The sequence below is a fragment of the Aythya marila genome (assembly GCF_965140915.1).
Source record: "Aythya marila genome assembly, chromosome: 1".
In the NCBI taxonomy this organism is placed as follows: domain Eukaryota; kingdom Metazoa; phylum Chordata; class Aves; order Anseriformes; family Anatidae; genus Aythya; species Aythya marila.
Genome location: NC_139042.1, coordinates 117,427,024 through 117,439,638, shown reverse-complemented (window position 1 = coordinate 117,439,638; position 12,615 = coordinate 117,427,024). Strand labels below are relative to the sequence as shown.

The following is a 12,615-nucleotide window of genomic DNA, read 5'->3' as shown; positions in this document are numbered from 1 at the left end:
AAAAAAAATAAAAAAAAATCAACTATAGAGAAATATCAATCAAAAAACATTTCAGTTGCCACACTATCATAGAAAATCTTTGAAAGTGGTTGACATTTCTCAGGAACAAGACCTACTATTGGCCTGAAGACAAGGGAAAGCTGACAAACATTTCACAATGATTTCATGAGAAAATCATGTTAAGATGGTCAGAAATAATCTACTTTCATCTCTTTTGGTAAATTTTGGTTAAATAAATATTGAACATTTGCCATGCTTTTTATGTTTTCCTCAAATCATGAATTAAAAACAGATTCTCCTCCCAAATCCTCCCAAAGTGGTTAATGTATAATAAAAATTTGGGCTGATTCAACAAATACAGGAACGTGAATCCATAATTGTGGCTTATAGTCATTTATATATTGTTTAGTGAGGAAAGAAAATTTATGGTGAAGGAGATGTACCTTAATACATGAAAAGACATTGGGTGGCTGCAAGACAGTCTAAATAATACAGAAAAAAAAAAAAAAGTGGCTATTTTGTCTGATTGATAAACTGTTACATAGACAAATGATAATAAAAAAAATGTTCACTCTATTTGCTGCTCAAAATTTTTCCATCTACCTACTATGCACTAATATGAAAGACTTGAATCTGAAATGTGCTGCCAACTTTCTGATGAGAAATTAGTATTTGTTGAAATCAAGTACCTCAAATATGTAACAGACTACTTAGTACCTGTATCAGCAGACCAGAGTGTAGACATACAGATTAATTGCAAGCCCTCCATTTTTAGTTGCTGCAGAACTACCCACCGAATGCACAGGTCTACTTTCTAAAAAAAACAAATTCTATCTAAAAACTTTAGGAACTCTTAGACGAACACGTCTTTCAACCCAACTCAATCTGTCTCCATAACTCAAGAATGTTAAAAACATGTAGTATCTGTAAGAATATAATTTAGAAATATATTATACATAAAAAGCAAATTTTGTGATGCCAGTGGACATATTTTAATCATAGTCTTGAACACAGTATTAAACTCTAACCACTATTCTCTCAAATGCTCAAATCTATTTTGGGACTAGCTCAATAAATTGCTTTAAAATGCTGGAAAAGCAGTTATTTAGCAAGCCTTCTTTAGTGCAGTCAAGTAGAGTTTATTTTCTTGACGCAGATATGGGAAAAGACTACTACCATTCTCTACTTTAAGCTCATGGTAAAATGATGGCATTATTCTGTACTGATGAAATGACTATAGGCACTGGGCAGGTACTTCAAAGTTATAGCTTTCTAATTTATTCTGAAGGTCAGCAAAGTTATCTACTGTAAAGTATGAGGACTTTTGCAGAGTTACAAACCAACCTATGGCTTCCCTCCCTTATCCTCAGTATACTGAGCTGCGTAACTTGCCTGCAACTTGAAACAGTACTAAATAAAATTTCAGCTGGAAATCTCAAATCAGTAAGTCTCTCTTATGAGAAATCCCACTCCTCATGTCTCAAGTCAAGCTAGAAATACTGAGTGTAAGAGTTTGCAACATCTGATAAACATTATATTCAGAACTATCTTAATGTAAATGTCTGAGGAAAATAAATCAGATTAGACAACCTCTGTTAAGTCTATCTCAAGGTCACAGACCTCCTCTCTTCCTTTCTTTAAAAGGCAGAAGACTTTGCTGCAGCATAATTCCTCTATTGACCGCAGCGATCCTTTGAACCATGTGGTTTTTCCATGGTTAACGTGATGTCAACTTGCCTGCACTGTCCTGGGACTTTGCATTAAAAACTTAAAATGTAATTGAGTGAACATCCAGAAATGCCATATCCTGTCTCCATGAAAACCCAAACAAAGGCATATGTCCGAGCCTGTGTTTCCTACAAACACAATTTATATAATTCCTTGACTGAAAATTAACTTCAATTTGAACTTTTCTGTATGGTCATAAGGGGCCTGTTGTGATGCATGCTGGATAGGAGAAGCCCTGTCCAGCTTTTAACAAGCTTGAACTTATAAGCAGATATAAAAGAAGATTCAAACAAGGATAATACTTTCCATCAACTTAGATCTTATTATTCAAGGCCCAAAGAAAAACCTTGATCCAGTCAGGAAATATAAATACATAGGCAACACTTCCTGTGTATCTGTCTAAACCAATCACTGCCTCAGTCTTACCAACTTGCAGCAGATCCTCTATTATTCACAGTTAGGTAAGAACACCTTTCAAAAACCATACGTAACAGTTTTTCAAATACATATTATTTCTACTTTCATCAGTTCCTAAAATAATTTGTTAGGGGTGCAGGGATGATATTTAAACAATGAAAAACTCATCAGTAGCTTACTTTAGGTAATAGCACAACAGAGGAAAAATGCTGTTAAGGTGCATTATTTATTGGATAATTATTACCAAATACTTACTAGACAGAACTGTCTTATGATTGAAAGTCTTGCTCCATATACTATCCTCTACATTGTCTTTAACTCCAAATTCATAAACTGTGTTTGGCTTTAGATTGTCCACTACCGTCTCTGTAACTGGGCAAAGCTGAAAAACCCATTTCTTGTCTTTATCCTTTTCTCTGTAGCGAACAGTATAGAACCTGCTCAAAAAAAAGAAAAAAAAAAAAAAAAAGGTCATTTTTTACTTCACAAAGAAACTCACTGCAATTGTTTCTATTAGGAATTGCTAAAACAACTTCTACTGACCATTGTTCTTGTTCTTTTTGGCCCCTTAGGGTTATCAAATACAAGAAAAGCCAGCATACCTTCCCAGCCCCTGTCATTTCCAAGATACATACTTATGAGATCCTCATAGAGATCCCAACATCGTAAGTATTATATACAGAGCAAAAGAAGAGCCTCATTAGACACAAACACCCATGTGTGGTTGCAAGCACAAACTGCAAGTTTATTTTACAAGCAGTTTCTGTGATCCTGACGTAAGTCAGACCTAGTCAATTGAATCATGACTCTATTAGTCAGGGAGCCTCAACCTATTTCTTAAAATCTTCTAGATCTGCTCAAGAAAAGGTGTTCCCCCCAAAACTAGTCCAAAAGTAGTCTCTAGAGGAAAAAACAGTAATAGTTGACATTTATATTTGACATTTGGTGATCCCATTATGTATTGCCCACACTTAAAACAAGGCGTTACTTTCTGCAGTTTACATCAATAGTGCAATGAATACTAACAGATTATGAAATTAAAAAATATTTCTACAGAAATTGCCCAATTAAATCGAGCAGCACCACCCTGAAAAGCTATGACTGCAATGCTAACCAGTATAAAACACCACAATGTAAACAGTGAGTTATGGCACAAGAACTCTACTGCCGGCTACAGTCTCCTTTTCAATATACATACTGTATCACTGCCAAAATGGGGTGGGGTTTTCTGTTTTCTTTTTTTTTTTTTTTGAAAAAAAATGTCAGAGATGTTTAGTATTTTTTTAAAATCCAAGTATTACTGAAAATCGTTACATGTACCACAAATAAAACACATCCATCTTACATTGCCATAAGCTGAAAAAGGATGAATTCCATCCAATCGTATTTTCCCACACTTCAGTAATTGATTAAGGAGAAAAAAATTAAGGTCAAACAAGAAATGCTACATAAAAACCCTGCTACAAGCCCAAGAATAATTCAGAAACATAAAGAAAAAGGAATTTGAGTTGTGAGATTTAATGCAGATATTATATAGAAAGCATAACGAGATATAAGAAGGGACCTTAAGAAAACAACCAAAAAGGTTTTTAATACGCTGCAAAGGTATCAAGTTTCAAGGTCTTGAATAAAATCACTTAACAGGCAAAATAAAAAACTGTCAATGCATAGACCACCTTTTACCAAAGTTACAGATGAGCACTTCCAGAGTAGAATATACTCAAAAATAAGTACATATGTATAGACATATATAATACATACATATATAATACACACACATACATATACACACACCCCTATATACCTATATGTATATACTTCCCTACTGAGGACAGGGAAATTCCTACTTCATTAATAAAACACAACCTATGACAAGGCAAAATATTTTCACACACCAAGGTTGATTATGCTTACACATTTTATCCCATAACTACGAATTTTGTTCCCTTGGCACCAAAACCACAGGTTCTCCTGTTTTGGTACTTACATGTACAGCTCAGAAATCTGTAGGCTGGGTTAACAACAGAGTGAGATTGTTACCTACCAAATTGAGCTACCAAAAGTTATTCTGCTAGGTTATACAATTAACATTTATGTTGGTTCACAAGACTGTCTTCATTAGCTGTACTACTTAGCACTCAAGACAAGCCATAATCTAACCCCCAAAAGTCTGCTTTTCAGTAACGATTAAAGTTGCTAACATTAGAGTACTTCACACAGTTCCTCAGAAACTTACGATTTTCAACCAGTCTGAGACCTCATCCACTTGTTGTTCTTGATCAGCCAGCATTCAACAAACACCACAACAATGCCACCCACACTGGTCTGCTCTTTAATCTTTGTCCATAAACTCTCAGCTGATTTATCACTCATCCCTATACATTCCAACTGCCCCCTCACATGAAGGACATCTTCACCTTCTCATCTTCCCAGCCTGTCCTTCCTAAAGAGGCTGTATCACTCCACTGCAACTGTTTGGTCATGCAAGGCATCCCACCATTTCTTGCCACCTCAGCAGTCCCCATTGTATGGCTTAGTAAGTTTTTCAGCAACGATCACCACTATTTTCCTCTGCTACATTTGCTGCTGGTAAAGTCAGCCCTGGAAATGAATTAAATATGATCACTAGTGTAGATCCTCTCCTGACTGATTCCTGGAGTATCAAATAATGGTATTAATACTCTTCATAATTATTTCTGTGGGCTGTAATCTTCTCAGATTTCACACATCAAGCAATATAAGATCTAGCTATCATTTGGACTGACAAAAAGTTTTTAATAAGAAATTATTAGCAATGTTAAAATAAGCAAAATTTCTCCTCCTTTATCTTCGTCCCATCATACATAATCGTATAGATATTAACACATGACAGAAGTATGGAAATCTGTCACACTCTTGCAAAGGAAGTAACAGAAATAAACAAATCCCATCTGAAACATGAATACATCTTGCTGGACCCCATACAATCTCTTGTAAGGGATTTAGAATAGGTGTAGACCTATAAACAAAATGTGATACACAAATAGAAGTAGCCATCTTCTCAGCTTGCCTGGAAGAGAAAATTTAATTTGCTTTCATCTTCATCCTTAACTCTTCCTCCCTGTTTTAACTGAATGGGATAGACATAAAATGATTTTATGTGATGGAAAGAAAACATATGGATTCACTGTAATTATTAACAGTCTAAATTAATAGTTGCATCAGAAATGAGGGAAAAAAAACACACTCCGAATTATTCACAATGAATAGGCTTTTAAGTGGTTGCTCTCACTTGCCTCTACTGTAGAAAATGTTCTGTTTGTGAATACTGTTTCCACACCTGCAAATTCCTTCTCCCCGACATGAATTAAAACACTCAGAACACTAGTATGTAAAAAAGAAATAAAATAAAAAATCTTTCAGTAAAGTTCAATACTATAAAAAATACAAGAAGATTTTTCATAGTTCTGCCAAACCGTGCCACTAGAAATAGAAATATGTAGTGCATAAGGCATGTTCTCTCAACTCCTAAGATTCCCCAGCCTGTAAAAACTTCACTAAGGGTGTAATTATTTCAGTGGAAACTTGCCACCATGAGTACTAAAAACACTGACTGTAGTGATAGAATTTCCTCAATTCATTTCAATAAAAAGCAATCAAAACAAAGTTCAATTTAACAATTTGCAAGTCACAACGGTTTGAGTATTAAAAATATAAAGATGGAAACCAAGATTTACTTTTTGGAAAATGCAATTATTTGTAGTGCAGGAATTCAGAAATGTCAATTTTTGTCATTAAAGAACAACAATTATTTGTTAAACCAGACCAACAAGCTGCCAAATACAGGGCAATTTCAGGTCCTGCATGAGAATATTCTACTGATTACAGGTAGAGGGAGAAAAAAAAAACAAAACAAAACAACACAACACTATAGTATCAAGTAATTAACACACATAATTGAAGACATGAGAAAGCAGTAAAATCCAGTCACTGCTCACGTATATATCAGTCCCCTTGTATCAGGGACATACACATAAAATTTGCCATTAGTCTGTGATGCACATCAGAAGCTGCAAGATTGCTTCTCCTTGACTGTAAATATTTAGAGAAACCTCTATACAGATTCTCCTGCCAAATAATACATGGCCGGCTGAAATGGAGTCAGGTAGAAGGGGGAAAGGTGTGCAATGCTGCTTCTCAGACACAGCATGGTCCTATTATCTCTGTGATATGAAAAAATCATAGTGTAATGCAGTCTAATAGCTAGTATAAAAGAAAAACACTATTCAAATAAAACATAACTGAAACAGCCCTGGGAATGCTATTCACACCTGTGAATGTTAGGTTGGCATTTTAGCAAAAGGTGGCATGCCTCATTTCCTGCACGCTAGAGCGGTTAACATTCAATGAGAATGTGTTTTCAGCTACATTTTCTTTGTGTGCAAAAACCCGTCAGCATTTAACTGCTTTTTGTTTTGATTCTTTATTTGTTTTGGCAGGGGATGTAAAAAGGGTACACTTTATCAGAACAACATTTACTGAACAGAACTTGTATTCCCTCTTACAACAAATACTAATCAAAAGATTTCAAGGTTCACTTCTTTTTCAGCTAAGACTGCATAAAACATTAGAGCTCTTTTATGAAGTTCCATAAAAAGGATTTTCTCTGCCTCTCTTTCTAATGGGCTATATTTCACTCATTAGAGGGAACATCCAACCCAATGACTGTGTGGACTTGGAGAAATTTTACCTCCTCCTTTTCCACTAGACAGCTGAAAACTCCATCAATTCAAACAGAAGTTATTATGAGCAGGTGAGGAGTACTGCTCTGTTCATTGTTAATTGCTGCAATAAATGAAGCAAGGGAAAGACATAAAGAGCCCACAGTCACCAAGACAGTCTCTCTCCGTATGCATTTGTGCAATACTATGTTTAATGTTGGCATTCTTGAAATCTCTACACAAAAGAGCCCTAAGTAGTATTTTACAATATTCTGACCTCACTTAACCCCACCTGTGACACACACAAAGTATGAAATAACGGCAGAAATAACAGCAGCAAAAATAATCTCATCATTTGAAGGAAGCCAGAAGAGTATGATTATAATCCATAATCCATAAAAATCTATGCAAGACTAAGCATGATACAGATGACTGTTTCTATCCTTTCTCTGTTCAACGTATATAGTTCTGCTTTTGCTTCTTTTCTTTCCCTTTTTTAAACACCCTACAGTACAAGACAGTGATACCTTTTCTTTCTCAGCTAGAGCTATCCCTTTTATTACACAAGATATCAAAATATTATGAACACTTCAAAGAAACAGCCCCAAGGTTTTTGCTTTTGGAATTTAGGAAACCTTGCTTCCTGCTACAAGAAGCAAAAGTTCTAGGAAGGACTGTTTTCATATAGCAGTATGAACAACACTGCCAAAAGTTTCAGTGATCTTTTTCCAATTGTTAACCAGATCTCTTTTTAGACAGGTTACCAGAAAATGCTAGCACTGTTAAATATTTGGGCCCAAAAAGTTAGATACTGGAAATCTTATAATGTGAATGGTTTTACAGGATTTTCAGGCTAGGTCAATTTGTATAAATATCATGGGTTTATTTGGACATGACACTAAACAAACAATTATGCCTTGGAGAAATAAGAGCATTTTGGATTGTTGTCATAGATAAAACATTATAAAACCTAATTCATTCTTGCATATAGGAATGTAATTCTGTGATTCTGTAATCAGTCTTTTAAAGAGACTATTAACACATTCATTTATTCGTTTATAGTAAGACATCATTAGAAGCACAGCACCCACTTAATGCTAGATAGGAATAAGGGAAACAGTTTGAATTATGGTTTCTCAGACACTGTTTCACAAATTGGCAAATGAAGTTAGTGTATTGTTTCCAAGTTTACTTCAAAGTAACAGACACTGACGTATGTGAAAAGATGTCAAGTATCACACCCCTGATGGCTACCAACTAAGTTTGTGAAGCACTTCCTAATGTAGTTTTCACTTGTACATGATCACTAACGATCACTTTCCTGGCTTTTAAAAAAAAAAAAAAAAAGTAAAATGATGGATATGAGTTGAAGAGTCAGAGGTTCTGAAAAATTAGAGGCTGACAACCAACAAATCTTTCCATGTTTAAATAAGCTTTCAACATATACTCCCACAGCAGTAACTCAAAAGCATCTGAAATTCAAGAGGTTAATTTGTTGCAGCATGTTTTCCTTAAGGAATTCTGCTAAGTTTAAAATATGTGGTCTATGACATCTGCAACACAAAGTATGATTACATTGCCAGCCCACAGTGACACAGATTTGTAGATATGCACAGAAGATACATGCAGATAACTTTCTGAATTTAAGGTTTTAAAAATACTACTCTGTGCTGTACTGTATTAAGAGTAAGTATGGATTTTTCTTTCTCCTCCCCCTCCCCCCCCTTTTTCTAAATCATCAGACAAATCATGTAAAGCACAGGATCTGCACTACTTGTAAATATGACATTAGAATATTCCTATTACAGGCAAACAAAATTTAAACAATATGAATATTAACTCGTCCAAAGCTCTTAACTTAGATATACTTAATGGCAAATAAATAAATAAATAAATAAATAAATAAATAAATAAATAAATACCTTCAGGTTCAAAATTTCTATTTCCCAAAAAAAAGCCTGCTTTTATTTATTTATTGATTTTATTAATAAAATAAATAATTCTAGCTGGAAACCCTATTTTTGTCTTGCATGGAACACTCTTCACACACACACACACACACAAAACCCACAACAGACTTCAGACGCTGCCTTTTACAACCCCTTGCTCTGTTTTGGAATCTGTGGAGTTGTTCTAACCAAAGGGAAGGCCAAGAAAAGTCTATACAGTGGTCTACACTCTTTTTTTTTTTAGATCTAAATGGCCACATACCCCCCTATGTTTATTATTACAGCTCTGTCCATTAATGGTTGCTTAAACACTGAAAGGCAGGAGAAGCAAGTCTCTCCCTTCTCCAAAATACAAAAAGAGGCACTCAGCATGACTGTGCAGCAGACTATCATGAGTTTGCCATCCTTCTCTACCAAGTGCCTCATACTGGTGTTAATCAACAGAGTATACCAAGAAACCTACCTTAACATTGTTTGTGTAACCTTTCTGGTGTTGTGCAGTTACTATAAGTTACATAAAACTAATTAAATGATTTTGGAGGTTGTTTTTGTTTGCTTTGTTGTTTTTTTTTTTTTGTTTGTTTTTTTTTGCATTCTAGTGCTTTTGATCAGAGATGATAACCATTTCGAGGAGGCTTTAAAATTTGACTTTGTGAAGAAATTCCAACCAAACACAGAGCAGTGATTATCTTCACTTCCCCATGGAATAAGGGTTTGGAGTTATCTCAAGGAAATATGTAGCACTCCATTGTCTCATGCCCTTAACTTCCAGAGAGTTACATGAAAGAAACCAAAAGATGATTTGATTACAAATGACATGGGAAAAACTTTTTCTTCATTGGAGTTTCTTAAAAAGCAGTAGGTACAGAAGAATGCTATGTGCTCTCAATAAACAAGCAATAGTTTCACTGAAGCAATATGATACCGATGCTCTTTGACAGCATGGCACCTCTTATTGAAAACTCATTTGCTCACAAAACCTGATCTTCTAAGGAATATTCCACTGAAGTCACTTGCACTAGAGAATACTTTGGCTGACAGACCCATGCTGTTCCATATGGTTTCCATCTCCTGAGTCAGTAACATGGCCAACTAGCTTATATTATGCAATATTTGTACAAAAGCCTAAAGGCCATCCAGAGATGGTAAAATCTGAGGCTGAGAACAGTTGACTCCACTTCAGATCATACAGACTTCCAGATCTAAAACTCGGTGGGATGTTAACCCACAGAACTGAGTGAAGAGGTCATAATTGCCACATACTGCCAATGTCAAAGTGCAGAGGTTAACCGCTGAACTATCTTGAGGATAATTAACAGAACATTTCAACACATCACTAAGTAGAACATGCCAGAAGAAGAAGGATCAAGTATGTGAAGTACACTGCCCTTGCAGTAGACACAAATGTCGATGAACCAATTGTCTGATTTTCAGTCTTGCACTTTTAACGCAATGCTAACTTGCCAAGGATGGGCTACTTCCTAAATATTTCTTATCATAAATATGTAATTATCGTTCAAATTCATATTTTTTCTTCTATATACTGACTGTAAGTATACAGGAATCCTATCTTGGCTTGGCATTCTAGATACATACACCATGGTGACATGGAGAACTGTTTTCTTCACTTAGGCAGATCATGAGCATTTTGATTCATTAAAGGTAAACAAAACACAAGCATCACATAGGTGATTTTTTTTCTCCATTATCTTTACTGCTATTCACGGGTGTTGTACATCTTTACAGAGTTGAAGTACACTGAGATATTTAAACAAAATGAACGCTATATCTCTTATGGTCTCTTATGGGGCAAAGGGGAAGTAAATAGGTGGTACTTCAGCCCAACAACACTCCATTAAAGAAGAAGGCACATTAAAAGCAAGTATCCAAGAGGAATCAGCTAACTGGACTAAACATTTAACTGAAGAGAATTTTGGGAGATGCACACCATGACTTGTTGCACAGCCACAGCAAAAGCAAGACTCACACAGTAGAATAGCAAACATATCTTCTAAACATAGCAAAACACTGGTAGCACTGCGCTAAAGGGAGAACACTACACATTGTGTTAAATAGTTTGTTCAAACTTCGAGTCAATGAATGTCCAAGAAGAACATTCAGTTACTGAGGAGGAAAATCAAACTTGATGAAAGCATTGTGGTTGGTACAGGATATATGTCTCTTCTAAAGGGTTCTCACTTCCCACTAAACAGCTGCTGTAACTTTGCTGATGACACAGAAGATAAGTGGCACGGTAAAAAACGGTGCTAAAATCATTGTGTGGGCAGAAGACTTCACAGTCTTCTCCACAATCAGCTCACTTCTTTCATTTCTAACAGTACAAAATGATTTGCTTCTTTCTTGATCAAAAGAGGAAAAATTAAATCTATGAACAACCTAAACCTTTTTATTTCTACTAGAAAGAAATGCAATTAAGTTACATGCTTAGACATTTCCTAATATTTCATAACAAATTCCTAATAAGCATTAGTATTGTGTATAGTCTTTGAAATACCAGTTGGTGATAAAAATCCAAAGGTGTTTGGGAGAATTTTTTGAAGCTTGAAAAGGGTTAGTTCAAAATTTTGGAGAGGTAAGAAAAGGGCATAGTAGCTACATGTTTTTTTTTCACATGATCAAAGTTTGATATCCAGTTTAATGGTGTCAAGGAGACTTTTATTATCAACACCAAAGCAAGCAGATTTAAGGTCTAAATTAGACAGCTATAGAGTTTGTCAAAATAGAAATTTTTAAAGGTAAAAACAGTTCACAATAATGCAAAGATTCGTTAACAAAGCAAGGTGATGCTTTCAAATGAGATACTGATGCATCTCAAAAATGGGTGCACAAAGTTCTTGTTTTACAAAACACTGTTGAGTTGAATGGTGTTTTACAGGAGGTAAACAAAGACCCCCCAAAATAGTATTTTGTGATAAAGGGAAGAATACAAAAAGGAACACCAAAATGACAGAGCATGGAATACATCAAGTTCAACAAAGCTTCTTCCAACTTATTCAAATACAAAGGAAGGTAGATCCAAATCCACTGGTTTACAAACAACAGATCAATGGTGAAACAGCAGGACTTCTACTTCAGCATGTAGGTATCTGACTAATTTCCAATCAAGGCACGTAAAGGCTCAATAATCATGAAATTAAGTAAAGGAGAAAATTTACTTCCTATTCAGAACAATTGCTTCCACTGTTTTCATTTCCACTGTCAGATTTTTTCAGCCACACCAGATAACAACCTGCACAGCTTCAAGCTTGAAATGCTACATTAAAAAATGATCATCACAAAAACTCTTTTCTGTTATTTTACCTGTCACTAGCACAGTTACTTGTTGCTGTCCAGTCATGTTGAGGGTTCACTAGGATGCCCCAAGAGAGGAACACAGAGGTTGGGGTGAGAGTGCCAACTACCAGCTGCAGAGGCTTTTGAGTCTTGGTCCGACCTAGATAAGAAACATGCAATTCCAATTACAAGTTAGTTTCTCTTGCAGTATGTAGGGGAAAGTTTTTGCAGTCAGATACTCAAGTAAATAGAGTAAAAAATCAAAGAGAAAGGTACAACAGCTTGCTCTCTTTATCACAGCCAGCACTTCTAATGTATGATTTAAAAACAATGGTTAGAGACAGTGTCCATGATCTGTTTGTTTACTTCTCACTGAAAGGAAAATACATGGAAGAGAAACTGCTCCTTCCCTGAAGCCAACTGAGCAAGAACAGAGGAAAAAAATATAGAATGAAGTTTGCAGAAAGGAAAGAAGGATACAACTAGAAGGCAGCAGGAGCACAGATTAGGTTACCACTTAAAAAAAG

General features: G+C 35.4%; 1 protein-coding gene across 14 annotated transcripts in view; it reads right to left on the bottom strand.

Moving 5' to 3' along the window:
• ABI3BP (ABI family member 3 binding protein) overlaps nucleotides 1–12,615 on the bottom strand; it is a 148,632-nt gene that overhangs the window by 98,658 nt on the left and 37,359 nt on the right. For all 14 annotated transcript variants that reach the window (XM_082781299.1, XM_082781308.1, XM_082781309.1 and 11 more), the window contains exons 4-5: nucleotides 12,116–12,248; nucleotides 2,401–2,582 (exon numbers count right to left, since the gene is read on the bottom strand). In XM_082781299.1, the coding sequence (XP_082637425.1) occupies nucleotides 2,401–2,582; nucleotides 12,116–12,248 (315 nt within the window). The remainder of the gene's footprint in view (nucleotides 1–2,400; nucleotides 2,583–12,115; nucleotides 12,249–12,615) is intronic.